The sequence below is a fragment of the Lipophrys pholis genome (assembly GCF_963383615.2).
Source record: "Lipophrys pholis genome assembly, chromosome: 3".
In the NCBI taxonomy this organism is placed as follows: Eukaryota; Metazoa; Chordata; class Actinopteri; order Blenniiformes; family Blenniidae; genus Lipophrys; species Lipophrys pholis.
Genome location: NC_137627.1, coordinates 1877156 through 1897678, shown reverse-complemented (window position 1 = coordinate 1897678; position 20523 = coordinate 1877156). Strand labels below are relative to the sequence as shown.

At 41.2% G+C, this 20523-nt stretch overlaps 2 protein-coding genes across 4 annotated transcripts in view; one reads left to right on the top strand and one right to left on the bottom strand.

Moving 5' to 3' along the window:
* LOC308107712 (neurobeachin-like) overlaps positions 1-20523 on the bottom strand; it is a gene marked incomplete at its 5' end in the record, with an annotated part of 250933 nt that overhangs the window by 62274 nt on the left and 168136 nt on the right. For 2 of the 3 annotated variants that reach the window (XM_080460196.1, XM_080460197.1), the window contains 2 exons: positions 7925-8061; positions 13574-13720. In XM_080460196.1, the coding sequence (XP_080316322.1) occupies positions 7925-8061; positions 13574-13720 (284 nt within the window). The remainder of the gene's footprint in view (positions 1-7924; positions 8062-13573; positions 13721-20523) is intronic. The other variant, XM_080460195.1, reaches the window with a different exon arrangement.
* mab21l1 (mab-21-like 1) lies at positions 4981-7226 on the top strand. The gene has a single exon (XM_080460198.1). The coding sequence runs from the start codon at positions 5393-5395 to the stop codon at positions 6470-6472; it is 1080 nt and encodes a 359-aa protein (XP_080316324.1). The 5' UTR covers positions 4981-5392; the 3' UTR covers positions 6473-7226.

Genomic DNA, 20523 nt, shown 5'->3' with positions numbered 1-20523 from the left:
CCCGGCATACAATGGGCCGGCCAACTTATGAACTCCCCGCACCACTCCAACGAGTCCATAAAACAACTGGCAGCGCCGCTGGGGAGCACCCCGAGACACCACCCTCCTGCACAGACCACCAGATGACACAGATGGGGCGAAACCAAACAAAGACGAGACTCCCTTTGTACAGAGAGGGACCCCTTTCAAAAGCCATTCATGCAACAAATTGGGGAAATCTGGCCATGCAGCACTCTGCGTTTGCTCTTTTATTAGCATGAGCCTTACGTCACAGTAAGTGAAATCAGATTTATGGCTCTCTGCTACAAAGGTGGTTAAAATCAAGCACACTTCTGGGAAGAAAAAAAAATAAAAAAAAAAATAAAAAATTAAAGCCATGTTAACAAACAAGAGTTTAGCTGTGTTAACCAGAAGCAGACTGTTTGACATGAGTTATACGCCTTTCTCAATGTTTTACTACATTTTTCCATCAAGCCTCAGCTCCAGAGAAAGCTAATGGCTGAAAATACACAGGGACAATGTAGTGCCTTTCTGAAAACACAAACACTAACAGCTATTAATATCAGTCCTGGGTACTGCAGAGGTAGCAAACAGCATCAAGCTTTATTGCATTCAAAGGCAGCCCATCGGTTAGGGAGGGTTATTTCCATGTAGGTCATTAAATATGTGCACACAAGCTTTCTCTTGTTAGGCCCTCTGCATTTTTCTTTTCTTGTTCTTCCTCAGCTGCACTGCTGCAGCAATCTGCATAGAGAGACATTTGTCATCATTAGCCCTGCTCTGACAGTTGGCACCCGGCACCTCAGATCTCCAAGACTGGCAATTATGAACCCTTCATCCCTTATTTAGGCAACATCACCTAATTTCATCACAGGCCCCACCAACAGCATTCGATTACCAATACCTCCAGAAACCAAAGGATGTGCCCCGGACTCTTCTGTTGGCTTTGTTCTCTTTGCTTCAATGTGCTCCTTCTGCTCGCTCACATGACATGTGCGAGGGAGTCGTGTTCAGTCGGAGCTTTGAAAGGTTCAGACACAAGGGCTGTGGAGAGGATCCTACATGAGCATCATGAGGTCAGTGAGCAGATGATTACAGCTGGGCGACGTCTCGACGTTACACATTAAGATTAATAACACCAGTGTGGCTGAAGGGTCCCTTTTATAATCTGAATACAATATATACACGTTTAGTAAGCACCAGTGAATTCAACAGGATTTAACACAAAGGCACATTTCTGATGTAATAAAAGATCCTGTGCGATATTTATCTGCTACTCTTCTAAATACAACTTTGTTCTGATAAAATAAAAGAGCCCAGCAGGACTTTGCTGCTCTGCCTCTATGTACACAGTGAGCGATGGAAAAAGTGCACTGAACTGCTAAACCTGTATTTTCCTTTTCCTGCCACAAACAGGACATTTATTAGATACTTTGGCAAACCGAACCTAAATTGTATTCATGCTAAATTCATGCAAATACATGCATGCAATTTATCACCAGGGCTGACAAGCGTACCATATTGCAGAGGGGAGGGGTGAAGGGCCAAATGAAGCTGAGACAATCAATTAAGTTTCATTAATTTACACTTTTCCACACCTTTCCGTACTCAAAATGTCCCATCAAGCCTGAACATTTGGAGATTTGTGTGGCTCAGAGAGCCTCTGAGTGCCTCCGGCCATGTGGTGCATCTTCCTGACTTATCCAAATGAGGTTGCTTGTACACGGTGGGGTCGAAAACAAATGAATGGATGCAATCCAAAGGGGGTCTGCAGTTAGGCTCCAGGCCCAAAAATTAACTGGCCTCCTACAGAGACACCATATTGCATAGAATAATAACGCTCCATTATTAAAAATCCCAATGACAATTCCATTTTCTGACAAACAAAATTACAGGAAATGTGTCATTGTGAGTGACTTTCCCATGTGTATATTATTTCTCACAGTTTGAGAGTCACATCTCTGAAGGGTCACTTATTTTAATCTGATTCATACAGACACATGTCATCCTTTTAAATCCACTTTAACTAATCTGCACATTAACTTGGGAGCCAGCTAGTAAATTCCCTTTGTATTGGATATGACTTATCTCATTTAAAAAAAAAAATAACCCCAGAAACGTAATGAAAACCATACGTCAGACCTTATTTGTTCTTCTGTAATAGGATTATTATAATAATAAAACACCATCTGTAATTATAATGCCACTTAGAGGACTGCTGGCCAAAAAAAGGTCTTGATCCAGCTTAAAAATCCCTCAATGCTGGAATTGAAACTTAAAGTCAACATTATATGAGTGTTTAGACAGAACTATAAAAGATGGGTGTGGTTAAAAAAAATAGCATCAACATGTATGGTTATATGTTAATTTTAATTCAATCTGGTGTTGCATTCTGTGTTCGACCAAACTTGAAAAGAGTAAATTAAAACGCGCGTCAATTAAAAGCAACAAAACGAGGAAGACATGAGAGAAACTAAAGAAACATCCACACGATGACTTTGGCGCCACATATCGCCATAATTTAAATTCAGCCAAAGCACGAGCGACATCATCAAAGGGCAACTGTGCCATCAGACGAGTACCATTGAACTTGTGTCTACCCGTGTTAGCAGGACTATCAGTCTCGGAAGAAGAAAGGGACAAGAAAAATGGCGGAGAGAAAATGAATAAGTGCAGAGGCATGCTGTGGAAACAAAGAGGCCTTCAAAACAGGGTCACATGCTCGTGCAAAATCAGGGGAAGTGGAAGTCATTGTATTGATTTACACAAAAAACTGACGCATTTTGCTGGGTCAGAAATAGACCTGGACCAGAATCACTACTCCATATATCACATGCAAGGGCCTCGGATCGCCTCGTGGGTCGGTGGAATAAACAACAGAGGTTGTACTGGTGAAGATATGGCTCAGATGATTGGCTCGTCGGTAGGCTGGACCTGACAACTGCTGGAGTCATGGGACTGCCGAGCAGGTTGAGTTACTGTGAGATCCACGAGGCCACATGCTTTAGATTAGGAGGTGATAATCTCAATGAAAATCCCCCCCCCCCCCCCCCCCCCCCCCTTCTATCACGCATGGGGATGGCCAAAGGCCGGGGCAAAAAACTCCAGAGGTGCAACTGGATTCAGAGGTATCTCGACTTGGTGCAAGATAGCCTGCAAAGTGAGGCTTGTCTGGTTTCAATAAAAAGCAAGTACCTGCTGAGCCGCAGACAGTGGGAGAGGAAGAGGGCAAGACTATCAAAGTCTGAGGAGGGAAGAGACCTTCAGCTCCCTCTCACCACATGAGGACCTTCCATAATGCGCCCCACATCCTTTAGAAATATGTCAACAAGAAAAAAAAATATATGCTGCTTTGTAAAATTTCATCAGATTTAAACACAATAAGACTTTAACTTTTAAAAAAAGTAGTTTTACTTAATTTCAGATATTATCCAACCCACATCTCTGAAATAACAAACACAACTCAATATCTCTGTGTGTTTTTTTTTCTGCCTAGTAACAGTGTGAAATTATCAGTGGCGCTTGCCAAGCAGCTCCTGGCAGTGTGTTCATGACAGGCTGGAGGATAATGGGAGTCACCTATCTATCAAGGTCCTTCCCGCACACTCCACCGCCTCCACGTCGAGCCGGAGCTGACGAGCAGCGCTTTGCCCCCATAATGTCTGGTCATATGCAGCACCGACTGGAGCAGAGATGAGTGTAAATGCTTTTGTGTTCCTTATCTGATCCGTGCAGCCTCATCTTTTTTGAAGTACTCTTCAAAGCTCGCGACTGTACCTTTGTGAGATGAGTGCCAGTGCAATGACGAGAGCCAGAGAAGGTTTACAGCAAGATGCCTTTATTGAGAATCGTGCAACTATCAACTACACCCATCTTTACAGTTCTGGAATAGCCGCCATTCATTAAGTTTATTTTTATTTTCAAAAAATAAACCTATGCAGAATGTGTTTTAATTCATAACGATGGCTTTATTATTAGCCTACTTCTAAGAGATTGTAAAACAAACGCTTATAGATCATTTAAGTTTGTCGAATAATTTGAGTAATTAAGTTTGATTACAGACAATCGATAATAATTCAAATATTTATTTTTACAAAAAAGGTAGAAGAGCATTTTCCTACAACGATTATAATCTTTAATCTATTATTCTTATCATTGTGAATATATTAGTAAACGCAATTAAACGCTTAAAATTCTAATCAGGAAATAAATACTGCATTTTCAAAAGTAGTATCCATCTATTTATCTTCTCGTTGAAACTTTCATGATGCAAATTAAGACTGAAAAAATACAATACGTAGTAATCGTTTAAGGTCAATAAAATATAAACAAACTCTCCTTTACGCACAAACTCGTTACAGAAACTGTTATAAACTCTTCTGATGTAAATAACACAAAGTATTAAATATACTATAAAAATCACAAGAGCTTTTCCATTTTCCAGGAGAAAGAAAACCTGAATCTCACAAAATCTCAGTAATCAAACTGAAACTAAAAGATGTTGTTAATGAAATACACCGTGCGTATTTTTTGCATTAATATCCGGATTCGAGAACAAAACGCCCCAAAAACTTTTAAGAAAAATACATATTCTGACAAAGCATCTTCCTATAACTTATCGATTTTAATTTTACCTGATGAGCCAAGTATGAAAAACATAGAATACTTATCAATACTAACCAGATCTACACCCACCTATTGTTTTATATTTGATTTAACAGATCGGATTAAAAAAAAGCTGAAGATAAAGTCCATAAAAAGCAAGGTAACGCAGTAAAACCACTTTTTTTTTTTCTCTCCAAATTCGTAGGTGTGCTTCCGCTCCTCGACAAACTACCACTACCTTTACTCTTTACTTGTATATAACACCCGGGGATGAATTTGTTTTCGATAAACTGCGGTGACGCATTGAACAGCCATTGGACATCTTGGTTTCAACTCCTCCCTTATAATAAAGAGTGTGTCTGTGTGTGTGTGTCTCCTGTTGTAAAACACAGCAACACCGGGCGTCTGCGTCAGGACGGCACACTCCACTCTGCGCAATTACGCGGACTCCAAAACCGGCACCGTGATCAGAGAGAAACACAAAAAGGAGCTTTTTTTTTTTTTCCAGCAACAGAACAAGATCCAAATGGACTTTTAATCGCGATATTCTGAACATTTGGAGGATTTGCAGCAATCACTTCAATGCAGCTGCGAATGCTGTGATATGCTGAATACGCATGTGCCCCGCGCACATCTTTAAATAGTTGTCTTATAAATAGACATATATATTTTTTTCTTTTTAAATAGCTCTCTTTCTTCTCTAAAATTGGCTCCCGTACAAACAGCCGCGTTGGATCCCTCGGCTTACTGCGAGACTCCGGTGTACAACCCGGATCTCTGCCCGAATATGATAGCCGCGCAGGCAAAGTTGGTGTATCACCTCAACAAATACTACAACGAGAAATGTCAGTCTCGAAAGGCTGCTATCTCCAAGACCATCCGGGAGGTGTGCAAGGTGGTGTCGGATGTCCTGAAGGAGGTGGAGGTGCAGGAGCCCCGCTTCATCAGCTCTCTCAGTGAAATGGATAATCGCTTCGAGGGACTGGAGGTCATTTCGCCCACCGAGTTCGAGGTTGTGCTCTATCTGAATCAGATGGGAGTGTTCAACTTTGTGGACGACGGCTCTCTGCCGGGCTGCGCAGTGCTCAAGCTCAGCGACGGCCGCAAGAGGAGCATGTCTCTCTGGGTCGAGTTCATCACAGCCTCCGGGTACCTCTCGGCGCGCAAGATCCGCTCCAGGTTTCAGACGCTGGTCGCGCAGGCGGTTGATAAATGCAGCTACAGAGATGTTGTCAAAATGGTCGCAGACACCAGCGAGGTGAAGCTGCGCATCAGAGACAGATACGTGGTGCAAATCACGCCGGCGTTCAAGTGCACCGGCATCTGGCCGCGGAGCGCTGCGCACTGGCCTCTGCCTCACATCCCGTGGCCGGGCCCGAACCGAGTGGCGGAGGTCAAGGCGGAGGGTTTCAACCTTTTATCCAAAGAGTGCTACTCCCTGAACGGCAAGCAGAGCTCGGCGGAGAGCGACGCCTGGGTGCTGCAGTTCGCCGAGGCCGAGAACCGGCTGCTGCTGGGCGGCTGCAGGAAGAAGTGCCTGTCGGTGCTGAAAGCGCTGCGGGACCGGCACCTGGAGCTGCCGGGTCAGCCGCTCAACAACTACCACATGAAGACTCTGGTTTCCTACGAGTGCGAGAAGCATCCCAGGGAGTCGGACTGGGACGAGAACTGCCTGGGAGACCGCCTGAACGGGATACTATTGCAGCTTATTTCGTGTTTGCAGTGCAGAAGGTGTCCGCATTATTTCCTGCCTAACTTAGACCTGTTCCAGGGAAAACCTCACTCCGCCCTGGAGAACGCAGCCAAACAGACTTGGCGACTGGCGAGAGAAATACTGACCAACCCCAAAAGCTTGGAGAAACTCTGAGGTAACTAAACAATCCCGAGTTCACCTCGTCTTAAAAAAATGTGTTAAAGAGGCCGAACGAGCTCTTAAAAAAAAAGGACAGAAAATATTGCCAACCGATTTTCAGAAGTCTTGTGAAATGTGACTATCCTCTGTTGTTGAATATTTCTTTTTGGCCCAGCCTCTTCAAACATGATCTTTTTATTTCTTTTTCTTTTTTTGTTACATTTTATTTTGCAATCCTCGCTGTGCACCTCTCGGTGTGGATATTTTAGGAGCACGTTTTAAATCCCATGGCTGCAGCTCGGTTGCCTAAATCCTACATTTCCTTAAATGCTTTAAAATAAAGCCCCGTGATAGATTTAAAAAAAAACAAAAAAAACAACAACAACAACACTTTTTGGAAAAATTTAAACACACATCTGTACATTTTATACTGTAAATACATCCATAGATTGTGATTCAAGTGGTCTGGAATTGTGAATGTTGTTCTGTGACGCGTAAATAGGATCCACCTGTTTAAATCTGAACTCTTTCTTTATCTGGTAGAAACCGTTTTTTTTTTTCTTCTTTATTTATACTTCATCAGTGGTAGTCTGATTCACCTGTTTCAATGGACTTTTTCAAATTTTCTTAAAAAGTTTACATTTTGATGGTACATGACATTTGTTACATTGAAAACATTCCATCGATTTTACTTGAATAATATTATTTAAAGGATGCGAACATTTTTTTTTTTTTTTGAGTTGATTTTCTTTACCATGCTTAGGCCTACATCATGAAAAAAAAGAGAAAATGATAACATTTATATATAGTATATATATATATTACAGTTTAATTGGAAAAAAAATGCACTTGAAATACACTGGATTATAACATCTGTGATCTGATTTTTTTATTTCTGTCTTTGATCTAATTTAAAGAGCTAATAAAACGAGCTGTTTTATATTTGTGTCCCACTATGGTTTTATTAAAGGTGTATGTGACAGTAAAATAGGCCAGAGAGATCAAATTACGTTTTTAATTCGGGTGATTCAGGCGCTCTGCATTTGGCCCCTTATGAAGGAAAACAGCGGATTATTTCTTATTATGACAGATAAACTGTCTTGATTTATTTGACGATTTGTCATTGAAATAAGGTGGAAAACCAGATAATAAATTGGTTGGTTATTATAAAGATCTGATCTTGCAAAAAGCAGCAAGTTAAAACTATTTATTTTTTTAAATAAATAAAACGCACAAATTATCTCGCAATTCGAAACACGCAAATTGAAAAATACATATCTCAGTAAAATGCAGAATTACAATGCATCTTTCAATTTAATTATTAATTATAATTTCCAATATCAAATATACAATAAATGTTTAATGGCTTTCTGTCTGTTTTTAGAAAAGAGAGGGGAAACAAACAAAACAACACCACATGCCACCGGTCTTAAACTTGAACTGCACACTTGCTTGCAGGTTACTTACCTTTGAGTCGACCCTTTTGAAGGCAGGGTCATCCTCGTCCACCTCAAAGTAGATTTCAGTAGTGGTGATGGACAGAGTCCCCCGGGCCACGAGGACGGGGGCAACGAGCTGGGCCGGGCTGCTCAGGACCACTGGGCCTGCACAGTGCACAGAGGGCAAACATCACCAACACGCAGGGGGCATTTTCTTTATCGCCAATAAAATGAGGAGCAGGTTAATCCTGTGAAACTGAGCGAGCCCAAGGCGTCAAGCAATACCGGCGCGCGCGCACACACACTGCGCGCATTTTACACATTTTGCGTTATGATACCAAAGTGAAACTTAACACTTTTTTTGTTGAGTATAAAAACAAACCAAGCTGTTTTATGTTATTTCTTTTATTATTATAAATATATTTCACGTGTCACAGTCATCGTGTGTACTTGTGACCTTAGTGTGGGAGAAGCCAGGTTGGAACATAAAGGGCGCCGCGCGTAAAAATAATAAGAATAATAATGAACTTGAAAAGGTCTACGGTGAAGATTGCAATACTTTGCTGTGGGGACAACTTCGAAAAAGAAGCAACCGAATACATTCTTCTAGTTTTGTTTTTTTAAGGTGTACCCAATTCATTGTTTCACGAATTTGTGAATGCAGAGACACAAATAAAACTGAATTACCACTGTAAACGTAGTTTCTTTTTAAGTAAAAGTATAAAATACAAAATAACATCCGGGTATTTTGGATTAACATAGTAATCAGCTCTACTGTGTTGTTGCTTCAAAATAGGCTTGTGTATTGATTTCGGGGAATTGAAAAAAACAAAAAAACAGATTTCATGTAAGAGCTGCGCAACAGAAAATACAAACTTACAGTTAAAGAAAAATGACAAAACTCAGCCCAAAAGGTGGGTTAGTGACCCCGGTCAGCTGATGGTGATCACATCTTTATTTCAGTCGCCTCCCGCCTCCCTCCTCCTGCTCCTCCTCCTCCTCCTCCTCTTGTGCTTCATCCTCCATGTTCTCGGATCAGTGTCGCTGTGGAGCAGGCTGCTCGCCCCTCAGTGATCTGTCTCCTCTCCGAACGAAAGGCTCTCGGAGTCGGGATATTTATCGATCCCTTAAACTCCAAAGAGCCACTTTAATGTCTCATCAATCTTAATCTGCGTTCCTTGGCCAATTATGGCCGATAGTGTTACAGGAATACAAGTGGATTTGGGTCTGAACTCCCAGAGCGCCTCTTCATCGCTCTCGCTCGCCGGCTGCAGTTCAAGCCTCCCTCCCTCTCCCTCTCTCCCTCCCCGCCTCTGCTCGGCTCCATTAACGGTGATCCTATCTGCTGATGCTATCAGTACAGACGATACACGTTGCTTACAAGCCTCGGAGAAGTAACCAGTAACCTCAGCTTGTTTTACTGGACGTCTGATAAGGGTTGGCGCATTGGAAAAACATGGGAAAGACGCGCAGAGCGCATCCACTTTATAATATTAATCAGAATACTTTTTCCCTATGTTGGATTACTCACCCTAAAAATATTACTTAACCCACCTTTTACTAAAAATAACAGCTGTGCCATATACACTATAGCTCGAAGCATTAAGCCACTGCATCCATTGCTCATGGGCAGGAAGAGGATTAGGAGTAATCCCCTCAGGGATCCTTCCATAATTAGGCTATATGGCATTAAAATGTTTACAGGAGAATAATGAAATTAAGGGTAAGTTACACAGGATGAGTTGCACCAAATGAGTGGTGTGTGTGTGTGTGTGTGTGTGTGTGTGTGTGTGTGTGTGTGTGTGTGTGTGTGTGTGTGTGTGTAGGATAAAGCTCAGAGTAACCGGTTTGTTGGGCCAATTTGTTTAATAAAAATGCAAATATTTCTCCAATGACAGGCCACTTTAATGAAGTGATGAGTCTCATCTTAATGTGGTGGGATTTTGGGAGAACTGCTGAGAAGATGGGTATATTATTACTGCACTGCAGTGTTTAATTAATACTTTTTTTTTATTTTCTGAAGCTATCAGAGGAAAACCATGTGAAGCGTGTTTCTTTCACACACGAGCAATAATCATAGGAATATCCTCATATTGAGTTACACTGGACACACACACAGTGCATGTTTATATATATACCAACAAAAAGAACTCCATAACACATCTCATCTTCCTCTCACTTCTGTGATTACACAGTCAGTTTGTTGTCTTGGCTTTCCTCTCTTTCATAAACATGTCAGCACTCCAGAGATCAGAGCTCTGACTAGGGAGCTAAAATGGATCCAGAAAGGCTAAATTAAGGCAAAACAAAATGGTTGTGGCTCCCGACCACACTTAGCGGGGATACCAGCGTGGTTCCGGTCCGCCAGCAGAACAGTCCGGTCTCCTCTCCGACACCAGCAATGATCTGCGAATCTCGCACGCCTCTATTCTTCCCTCTCGCATGCGATGCTCTTTTCCACCGGATTCCGGTTACAATATGTGCATATAGAAAGGTTCATTTGTGCCAGCCAAGCACAGACAGCATCCCAGTGTTTGTAGGGTAGAAGAACTAATCATAGGTTCAGTAACCACAACCACAACTGAGCCCATGAGAGCAGACGCCGCCCCTTTGGCAGGAGCGGCAGCAGGCACTGACCCAGCGGCTGGCAGGAGGAGCTCTGTTGTTGACAAGGATCGAGTCCCAGATCTCTCATTAGGCTGTTCATGCCTGAGATTAGCTACGGTACACACACACACACACACACACACACACACACACACACACACACACACACACACACACACACACACACACACACACACACACACACACACACACACACACACACACACACACACACACACACACACACACACACACACACACACACACACACACACACACACACACACACACACACACACACACACACTGAGGGGAGCTCCCCTGAACTCAAGTGAAAATATAAATTCTTCTTTAGTCAGTTTTCCACCATAAAAGTTGGGTGATCTCAGCTCTCATGTCATTAATCTCAGATTCTCATCATTAGTTCTCCCAGGAGAAATCATTGTGTTTGTATTTGGGCCTGGAGTCCTCAGCTTGGCCGGTGCAAGGTTCATCTGACAGACAGGGAGTGTTTGGTCTGCCTGCTGGCTGGAGGGCAGAGAGGAGGGGCGAGTCTCCTCCTCCCAGATTCATCTGGTGGATCTTAGAGGGGATTTCACTGCTTCAGACTGAGCTTCACACACTAAGCCATGATTACTGGCTAATGTACCGCAGGACGGAAGGCGTTAAAGTGGCTGCAGTGTTTTAGACATTTCATTTATTTAAATACGTTTCCATAAAGGACAGAAACCCACACACTCTTATGACTAATATCACTAATTAGTGTCACTAATTAACTTCGGGTGCACAGGGAGAACATGCAAACTCCACACACAAAGGTCTGGATTCACACACATGACCCTTTCGCCCTGATTCGAAAGGCCGAACCACTGTGCCACCCTGCAGCCGGGGCACCTAGTACTGATAACGATGGCTGCTAGGCAGGGTTGCCAGGTCTGAGGGACAGAAGCAAGCAGCCACTCACACACTAAATATTCCCAAACAAAACCACACACACTCCATTGAAAGTCAAGTAGCCTTGCTTCAGTGCAAAGTGTATTACAGTGATGACAAAATAACATACTGAACATATTTTATCATAAAAAGTTTATACTGTATATAAATGTATATCTTATTTATGGTAATCTTAGTTTTTCTAAAGAGTACACACACGACTTCTTTATTTTAAATAATGATAATAATGTTAGAATGGGCGTGTCCATTCTAACATTATTAAATGGAGCAAAATAAGAAAATGACTATCTTAGTATTATATAGTATAGTATCAGTTATTAACAGAACATAGCAGTTATTTCATATTTTTTACAATAACAAATGTATAGAAATTTCCTGGACCCAAATAATAACAGTCTCGTCTTTCACTTTCTGCAAATTACTTTCAGGCTCAATTCTCTTTTTTTTTTCCTCATGGAGAGAAACTTTCCACAATGATTGACAATGAAATGATTGATGATTAAATGTCGCACAAATCTGAGTTCTTAGACTCTGTAGTTTCCTTTTAGAGAATAAATATAGGTCAAGTGATACTATATATTTAAGCATTATTTTTATTATAAAGCAAAGAAATAATTGGTGTAAATTTCAAGTATGGCATCATATTGGCGAGACTTCATAAAAACACCAAAAACCCTATTAACATCAAGAGACTTAAGAAAAATGAACTACTGTAAATGCAGAATGTGACACGCTTAACATCTTTTATGTGACTGAACAGTGGCCAAAAACCCCGATACTTTCACACCCTGGCTGTTTTATTCAGTTTCTTTATGGCACAAAAGTAAATATTTTTAGGAGTTGGAAACAGTTGCCCCGGGTGAAGTAACTTAATACACTAATGAAAAGCCAAGTATCCTTTAGGCATTAAATCATTGGATGACGGCTCATGAATAGGAACGATTGTTTGGTGACAATCTGGCAACAACAAGCACTTCACTCAAAAAACAAGTTACCTTTTACACACACACACACACACACACACACACACACACACACACACACACACACACACACACACACACACACACACACACACACACACACACACACACACACACACACACACACACACACACACACACACACAAAATGAAATTATTTGTATTTAACTTTTGCTTTGCTCTCCTACAGTAAATTCAAGTAGTTGCCAGTTATTTGTTATTGCTCACATCTATGCAGGAAATGAAGAATATATGCAGATTTATTGTCACTTTTCTGGGTTCAGTGGTACTAAAACACACTGTGCACAAGAGAAAAAAATCATTTTAATTAATATAATTTGAGGTATTTATGGAACAAGTTATACTTACAGGAAGATGACGTGTATACATGATGATGATATTAGGATTGTAAGTTTGAATATTCAGGAAATAACATAAAATTTACTGGAAAAAAATGTGCCTGATCGTCTGTGTTATTAATATTTACACAGTTTTTAAAGACAGATTGTGCTATCAGCTATCCTTGAAATCTCCTTGATCACAATTCCAAACACTTCGTTATCAAAATTGACTGTGTAATTTGCCATTATCTAGTGAAGCTTAGTTAGTTTTACACTGAGAGTCATATGAGTTCGACTGCAAACAATGAACCCAACATTTGATTGCTAATGCAGCAATAGAGGGTTTATAATCAGGTCAAAATGTTATTAACTTCATGTTATTTAAAAAAAAATAAAAATCTGGAATAATAGTTGTGACACAACAGGATTGATAATCTTTCCGGTGTTAGTTTTAATGTTAGAAGACTCGCCTGTGGAGATAAACACCGAGGAAGGAACTGAGGTGACGAGAGCCCAAACAAATCAGAGGAGGACACTAATCACATGGAACCAGAGGAAAGTTGTCCAACTGAAGCAATCAGACTAAAGCAACAGAGTCATTCAAAACACACGCACACTTAAAACAGCCTGATTGAGACAAATCTATAAATAACAAGAAATACTGAATAACACCAATGACAAATATCTTCATTCTGAAGTTGCTGTGCTGAACACAGTAAATTCACCGTGAGGCTGCAGGAGTGAATGTGTGACACAGGCGGCGTTAACCTGCATGCTGATGCGCCGACTCACCACCCAGGTTGTCCATCTCCTTCTCCTGCAGCAGGCTGACGGTGTCGTCGTCTGCATCCAGGATCAGCTCCGTCTCCGCGGCCTGGCTGGCCAGCGTCGGGCTGCGGAAGACCATCTTAGTCTTCACCACCTTGTCCTCCTCCGAGCCTTCAGGAATAAACGCAGGGGATTAAAACAATGTTGGAATTTCTCGCCGGAAGTGTCAGATTAGTCCAGGTGAGCACAAAACTCCAGGTATTCTGGTTCAAACCGAGCCACTCTGTAAGCTGGACACGAGGCCCTAAACATTTCAATTTACTTCTATAATGCAGCTTATTCTTTCAATTTGAAAAAAACAAATGCATGTTTGTGATTAGAACTATGCAGGAATGATCTTATTCTAATGGGGAATGCACACAGGTGGTGAATATGAGCATTAGGTTTGGTTACAATATTAAACATCCGGCTGAAAAAGACAAATTTACACACATTTCAGATTTTTATTGCTCTAAAATTCTAAAGAAAATGTCGAAGGGCTATTAAACTTAATCCAATGTAGTTTTTTAATGTAGTTTTCGTCTATTTGTTGGTTTTCCAAACGATAAGTGGCCAAAGTTTAAAGAAATGGTGAATCCACACAGCTCAATACAATTCAGTTTGACTAAATCATGTTACCAAAGAAGCGATTGTACATATTAAACCACTGCAGAAATAATATTTCTACACAAAATCTTAATAAATAGGATTTTCTTTAGCATGAACATTATTGTCTGGATGATCTTTACTGCAAGTAGCTGGACACTATTTGCACAATTCATGTACATTTAAATTCTTACTTATTGTATATTTTCAGTTCAAGAGTTTAAACAATAAATCATGAAAACTCCAAAGAATGCGGACGGGGGAGAACAAGCTCTAATGCACATATGCACACCCATTAAAATACATTAATACATCCATGCAAATACTGAACCCACATAATCGTGAGAAATGTAAATGCTTTCAGGGTGCAAATGTGAAGAAAAAAAAAAAATCTAATGAAGTTCAATTGAAGAATCACATTGTATCTTTGTAGTATTTCTATACTATAAGATCTACTTTATTATATGAAAAGAAGAAAAACACCAAACACGATGAAACACATGAACTCCACGCTGATGTGCGAGGCGATCCTGATGCGTGATGCACACTAATGTAGATGCCACAGCATATGAAAGAATGTCAAGAGTACACGTTCGCTCGCGGAATACATCTCGAGTGGTTGAACATCAGAGGTGTTTCGGCTTTTATTTATAGACAAGGTCAACAATGAAACACGATCTGCATCTTAAAAGACCAACAGCTGAGTCGGGGGAGGATAAATCTTCAGCTCAGAGTAGATTAGAGATATCATTTTCTGCTTTTGGAGACTTGACAAGAGTTAGACTGAACAGACAGCACAATTAGGACTTCATGGTATGGGCTGCAGCGGAAACGATGTGTTCATACATCCCGGAAAACAAAGAGGTCTCACAGCACGTTCGTCAGTTTGAATCAGCGGCCCTCCAACATGTGCCTGCTCAAAATGTTCACGTGAATGTGTCTTTCTCAAGTCCAGGAGAAAGGAGGAACACATATCAGGGGAGAGGAGGTGGCTGACACCCGTCTGACATGTTTCCTCTTCAGCGTACTCCTGAATGCGCCTCTGCCTCCCCTGAGGAACATGTACCTTGTCTTGAAGAGGTCACATTTGACTGTTGTCAACACTGCTACCGAGGAAAAAAAAAAAAGAAAAAAGAAGGCTGCTTCCTGCTCTGTCTAGTATCTGGAGTGCTTTCATCAGAAGTCGGAGCATTTCGGAAATGAATTCTGCGCAATGTTAAAGGCAAAAGCCAGAAATCAGAGCGGAGCGAGTGAAACCCAAAACTGTAATTCTGTGAACCGTCATCGTGCTCAGGGCAAATGAGGGAAAACTCGACGCTCTGATTGGCAAGGCTGGACAAGGTCGAGTGGATCAAATAAACTGTGCTGACTTATTTTCTTATTTTCTTTTTTTTTACATGTAAATGATCGACATCAACTCCGGTGGAGAGGAAACATTACAGGAAAGAGGACTGAAGTCAATTTTAAATCACAATGTGATTTAGTTCTCACAGAAAAGAAGTAATACGGTTATAAATAACGCAAAATGAAGAGCTATGACGTGGAGGAGAAAATGTGCTGACATGAAAAGTGATTTTCTGGTGAGCGATGGTCCTCTGACTTGGAGACACTGTTGTATTAAAAGTGCCGCTGCGAGTCGCCATTTGTCACCATTACACGGCTCGCCGTGCCGCCGTGTCGAGGCGGATTCATTAGAAAGCCCTTCTTGTGTTCACACTTGACCACGGCTGCGCTAAAGGAAGAGAGCGCCTCTTTGAATATCTGCTGAAAGTCATATGAAGGACAAAAAATAAATGGAATGAACAAAAGACAAGTGGTGGACTGGCGGAGACGTGCGTCATCAGCTGAAGCCCGAAGGACTGTGTAACGTCTCACCATGCTGGTGAATCTGAAGAGGAGGTGTAATTAATTACAGATGAAATAGTTCATTAGAACTATACTCAGAATGACTGTGGTCTCTATCAACCCCGGTTTGAGTCCAGATTGAGGGTTCTCTATGCAGTTTGCATGTTCTTCATGGTTTCATCACAGCACAACACAAAGCCGACAATTTGTTTGAAAGCTTTCACCATCTGTCCTGTGGTACAGAAGATGGATGAATGGATATATTCTGGAGATAAAGAAAACCTGTGGTACTAAACACGGAAGTGGTCCGGCCCCTCCCACCGTCTCCAAGGCGGATCTGGTCGTCCTGAGGGAAACTCCCTGAAGTGGGAGGAGCATCAGCTAATCCAGCACAAGGCTTCCAGGCTCCTTTCAAACGGCTCCGCATGCTCCTCTAGTTTACCGAACGCCCGTCTCTTTGTTCATCTCAACTTCTTTTCTTTGTTAGAATCTGGTTTTTTTTTAAGCTACTGCTTTGCTCGATCTTCCTTTATTGAAACTATCTTTGAGCCAAAGGATTTGTGGTTGGATTTGAGAATACAATGAAGTCATTGATAATGTCTTCTGAGGTTAAGTGGAACCTAATGAGAGGCTCAGACATGGAGCAGCGATCAGTTCTGTCTGGAAATCTATAAATAGCAGGAGGAAAATATGTTTCATTACTGTGTACCCATCCATCCATCCATCCACCCACCCACCCATCCACCCATCCATCCATCCATCCACCCATCCACCCATCCACCCATCCATCCATCCATCCAAAGTGGTAGAAATGCTGAAAACAATGTAGTTTTCATTTCTGGTCACTAGTGGGCGCTGATGGTTGTTTCCGTAATGGAAGCACACACACACGCACAGAGAACAATAAGCAAAAAACATCAACAATGGGGAGTACATAGACATTCATATGGACAGACGACAAAGTTGGATTATTATTGCTGTATTTACCCGTTTACACAGCAACAGATGTTAACGGACACCCACATCATAGCAAAAACTTTCTATTTTAACTGTGTAAAGTATTCAGAACATGGATTTACTGGATGATTACAGTCAAATATAAGAAAAAAGTTGACTTTTAACTTTAAAAAAAAAAAAGCTGCTTTTCTCTGGCATCTCCACGTCACAGCAGTTTTATCTCATGTTTGCTCTCAAGCTCTCGGGGCGCGGTGCCAGGAGAAGCCACCGATCAACCGTCTCCTGGGTCCTCTTGTTCAATCACTGAGTGGAAACTGCCTCAGAGTGCACTAATTACACTCGCCAAAGTGCATCGCAGAGCTTTTGTGACCTCACTGGAGGCTGATGAAGACCTGCCGGCTGTCACCGGCGGAGGCCTGAACCCTGAGTCCTCCTCACCGGCGCTCAGCTCAGTCCTGAGAGTTCCTCCTCTGGATGTGTAAAGGGCAACGCCAGCAAGACAGTAGAAACAAGCTTTTTAACTCGATATAAGTTGCTCAGTTTCTGTTTATTTGTTTGAAAATCTCATAAGACAAACTGACAACAATCTATTACGTTTCATATTACAACACTTTACATTTGAATAAAGTTTAATTCAATTCATTGTTATTTATATAGTACCACCACCTACTTCGAAATCTCTTTGCACACCTCATGATATGTGTTTTAATGCAACCTTATTCCTAATAAAACAGTATTTGGTGGTCAATGTGTTAATGATAAAAGATTTAGTGGAAATCAGTGGAATATGAATCAAGGTCAAGCTTTTAAGCTGCCATGGCATCTGTTTTAAAGTCGTTTGTTTTAGAGATTATAATTGAAGAAAGGCAACCTTTCAAGAGATTTAAAGAGTGCATTTGTTCAATCATATCTCCAATTTTATCTATCTATTTTAAATTTAGAGATTATAGTGGAAGGAAACTTGCCTAATAACTGTTTTTTTAATGCTTTGCTAACTTGCATTCTGATAAAATTTCAACTAATAAAGAATCAAAACGTGGAAAAAACATTACACAGCAGAGATTAAGGATATCGGTTTGTCCAAAGCTCTGAGTGCTTCCACTCTACTTCAACTTTGAATATCTGGCAGTTCTTCGGTATCACTGTGTGTTTTTGATGGTACAAAGAGCCCCCAGACGCCCCTGGGGGCTGTAACGACTGCTACGTGGGCAAAAAGCTCTGGTCCTCTTCTTCCTGGTACTTTCTGAATTTCCTCGACATCGTAAACGGCCGAGGAGTTACAGTCATGAGAAGTGTGCTGTCAGCGGTGAGGGAGGAGTTAAAGCGTTGAACACACTTTATAATCACAGCTACAGGCTTCCACTTTGAAAACATTTCTGCAGCTTTGGAATACAGTGTGGGATAGATAAACAAAAAAAACCCAGTAAATTAACTGCAACGCCTCGCCACGGCTCCCAAGTTTCACACGATGCAACATGAAGACTTTTGTGGCACTGACCGTTCAGTTTTATTGCCCCAGTAGAGCCGGGGAGCATGTGGTATTATACGTCTCACATGTATGACACACACATACACACACAGTCTCCAGTTTCCCTAAAAGAAAGGAATCCACATGATGTTTTATTTAAAGTTCAGCTGACTTGCACAGGTAACTTCTTTTGAAATGGCATGAGAAGAATATCTTCAGGGTGCAAGATCTGGATATTATGCTGTAAAAGAGCTCTTAACCCTTTATGGGGCACTTGGTAAAATACTTCAAAGTCAAAAGACGGAGTTTAAAGGGTCAACTTTTACTTTTACTTTTTTTTATGAGACTTTGTAAAGTGAAAAAGAATGAGCCATTTATTGACGATCAAATCTGCTGAAGAAAAAATGCAAAACTGACCAAAATAAAGTCTGAATAGGATTTAATTCTCACTGGAAATCTGTAGGAGGCTATAACATGAGAGCTGCTGCTCTACAATGTGTTATTTGGAACATCGGTTGGTAAACATACCCACACTGTGTCTATTATATTTATATTATCGGCAGTGTGATTTAATATGAGTCACAGCTTTTAATATTTTATCTGATTTCTTTAAATTAAAGTGTCAGTCGGGTGAATTTGTGCACTGAGAGATGCTTCTCTAAAGCAAAGAGTCAAAACATTTAAGTGTTTATATGAATATATGAAAAGTTTAAAGCAGAAATGTTTTTAGTGTCACACAACATTTTAATCACGACTTCTGTGATTGTTTTTATCAACTCATCACTGTTGTGTTAGAAAGTCGCCAAATATGTTCCATTGCTCACTGAAGAGTTAAGGTAATTATATGAAGGTGAACTGTTATAGAGGCACAGCTATCCTGACTTCATCTTAAACAAAGAAAAAGAAACTTTGGAGGAACTTTTCTGTTCTCCATCTGACTCCGTCACATATGCATGCATTAATGTGTTCCCAAACGTACTTTTCTACACTCAGTAGAGATTAGAGCGCGGTGCATTAACTGACGTGAGCTCTATGGAGTAGTTTAAATATATCTCTTCCGTTTCCCAGACTCGATGTGTTTCTGCCCTCCTACGCTGGCTCTCCACAGGCTCCACATTCCACATGGAGAGGAGGAGGAGGGCTGCTCATGGGATTGCATTTCCACGAAGGCCGAAGCAATTCTGCCCTCCGTCTCTTCACTCTTATTTACTCTGCACTGAGGAAAGGATGGTGGGGGGGGGGACGACAATGACAGGTTCATACTTCCTGCGAGCCATCCGTGTGTGTTTTGCGCTGGTGAAAGTAAACATTCTAACTTTGATATAAGGGAGTTTATACAGTGCCGTGCGCTTCCTCTCGGGATGAGCGTCCTGCAGCATCTGTCTACTGTGCAGCCAGAGGTTATAAAACCGGGGGTGTCACACAAAAGGCTCGTGGGCCCAAAAAGGTCTGCAAGAGGCTCCAATCTGAAACACCGAGCAAATGGTAAAAAAAAAAAAATCGGAAAATTAAAAAAAAAATGTAATAAAATTCTTCAGAGTGGCAGATACAACACTGAGACCCCAGCTGGGATATCAGTGACGCTGTAATGAAAGATATGTACCTCATCGCTATCAAACTAGCCTCGAAGCCACGCTTTCTGTAAAAACACCCACAATGCAACAGCTATAGGAGGAATTATTGATCGCACCAGTAGGTTTCATTAAAATTGGCATTGTGTTGATATTATCATCAAATTCAGCAGTAATTGTTTGGTTTCCTGAAAATATAGACATTTTCATTCCCTATACTCGAAGAAAAACTTGAAATTGAAAGGTTATTATGGTACTATTTTACCAGCCCGACTCACTCGAGATGAAATTGGGCTTTACGTGACCCCTGAACTAAAACGGGTTTGACACCCCTGGATCTCTTAGTCCCTCAAAAAAGCAAGAAAAATATCAAATAATAAAGAAATCTTCAACTGAACATCCGGAGGCTCCACGCAGCCATTTCCAGGAATATTCTCACTTTACAGATGAGCAGCATTCAAATGTCAATATTTGCATTTTCATATATA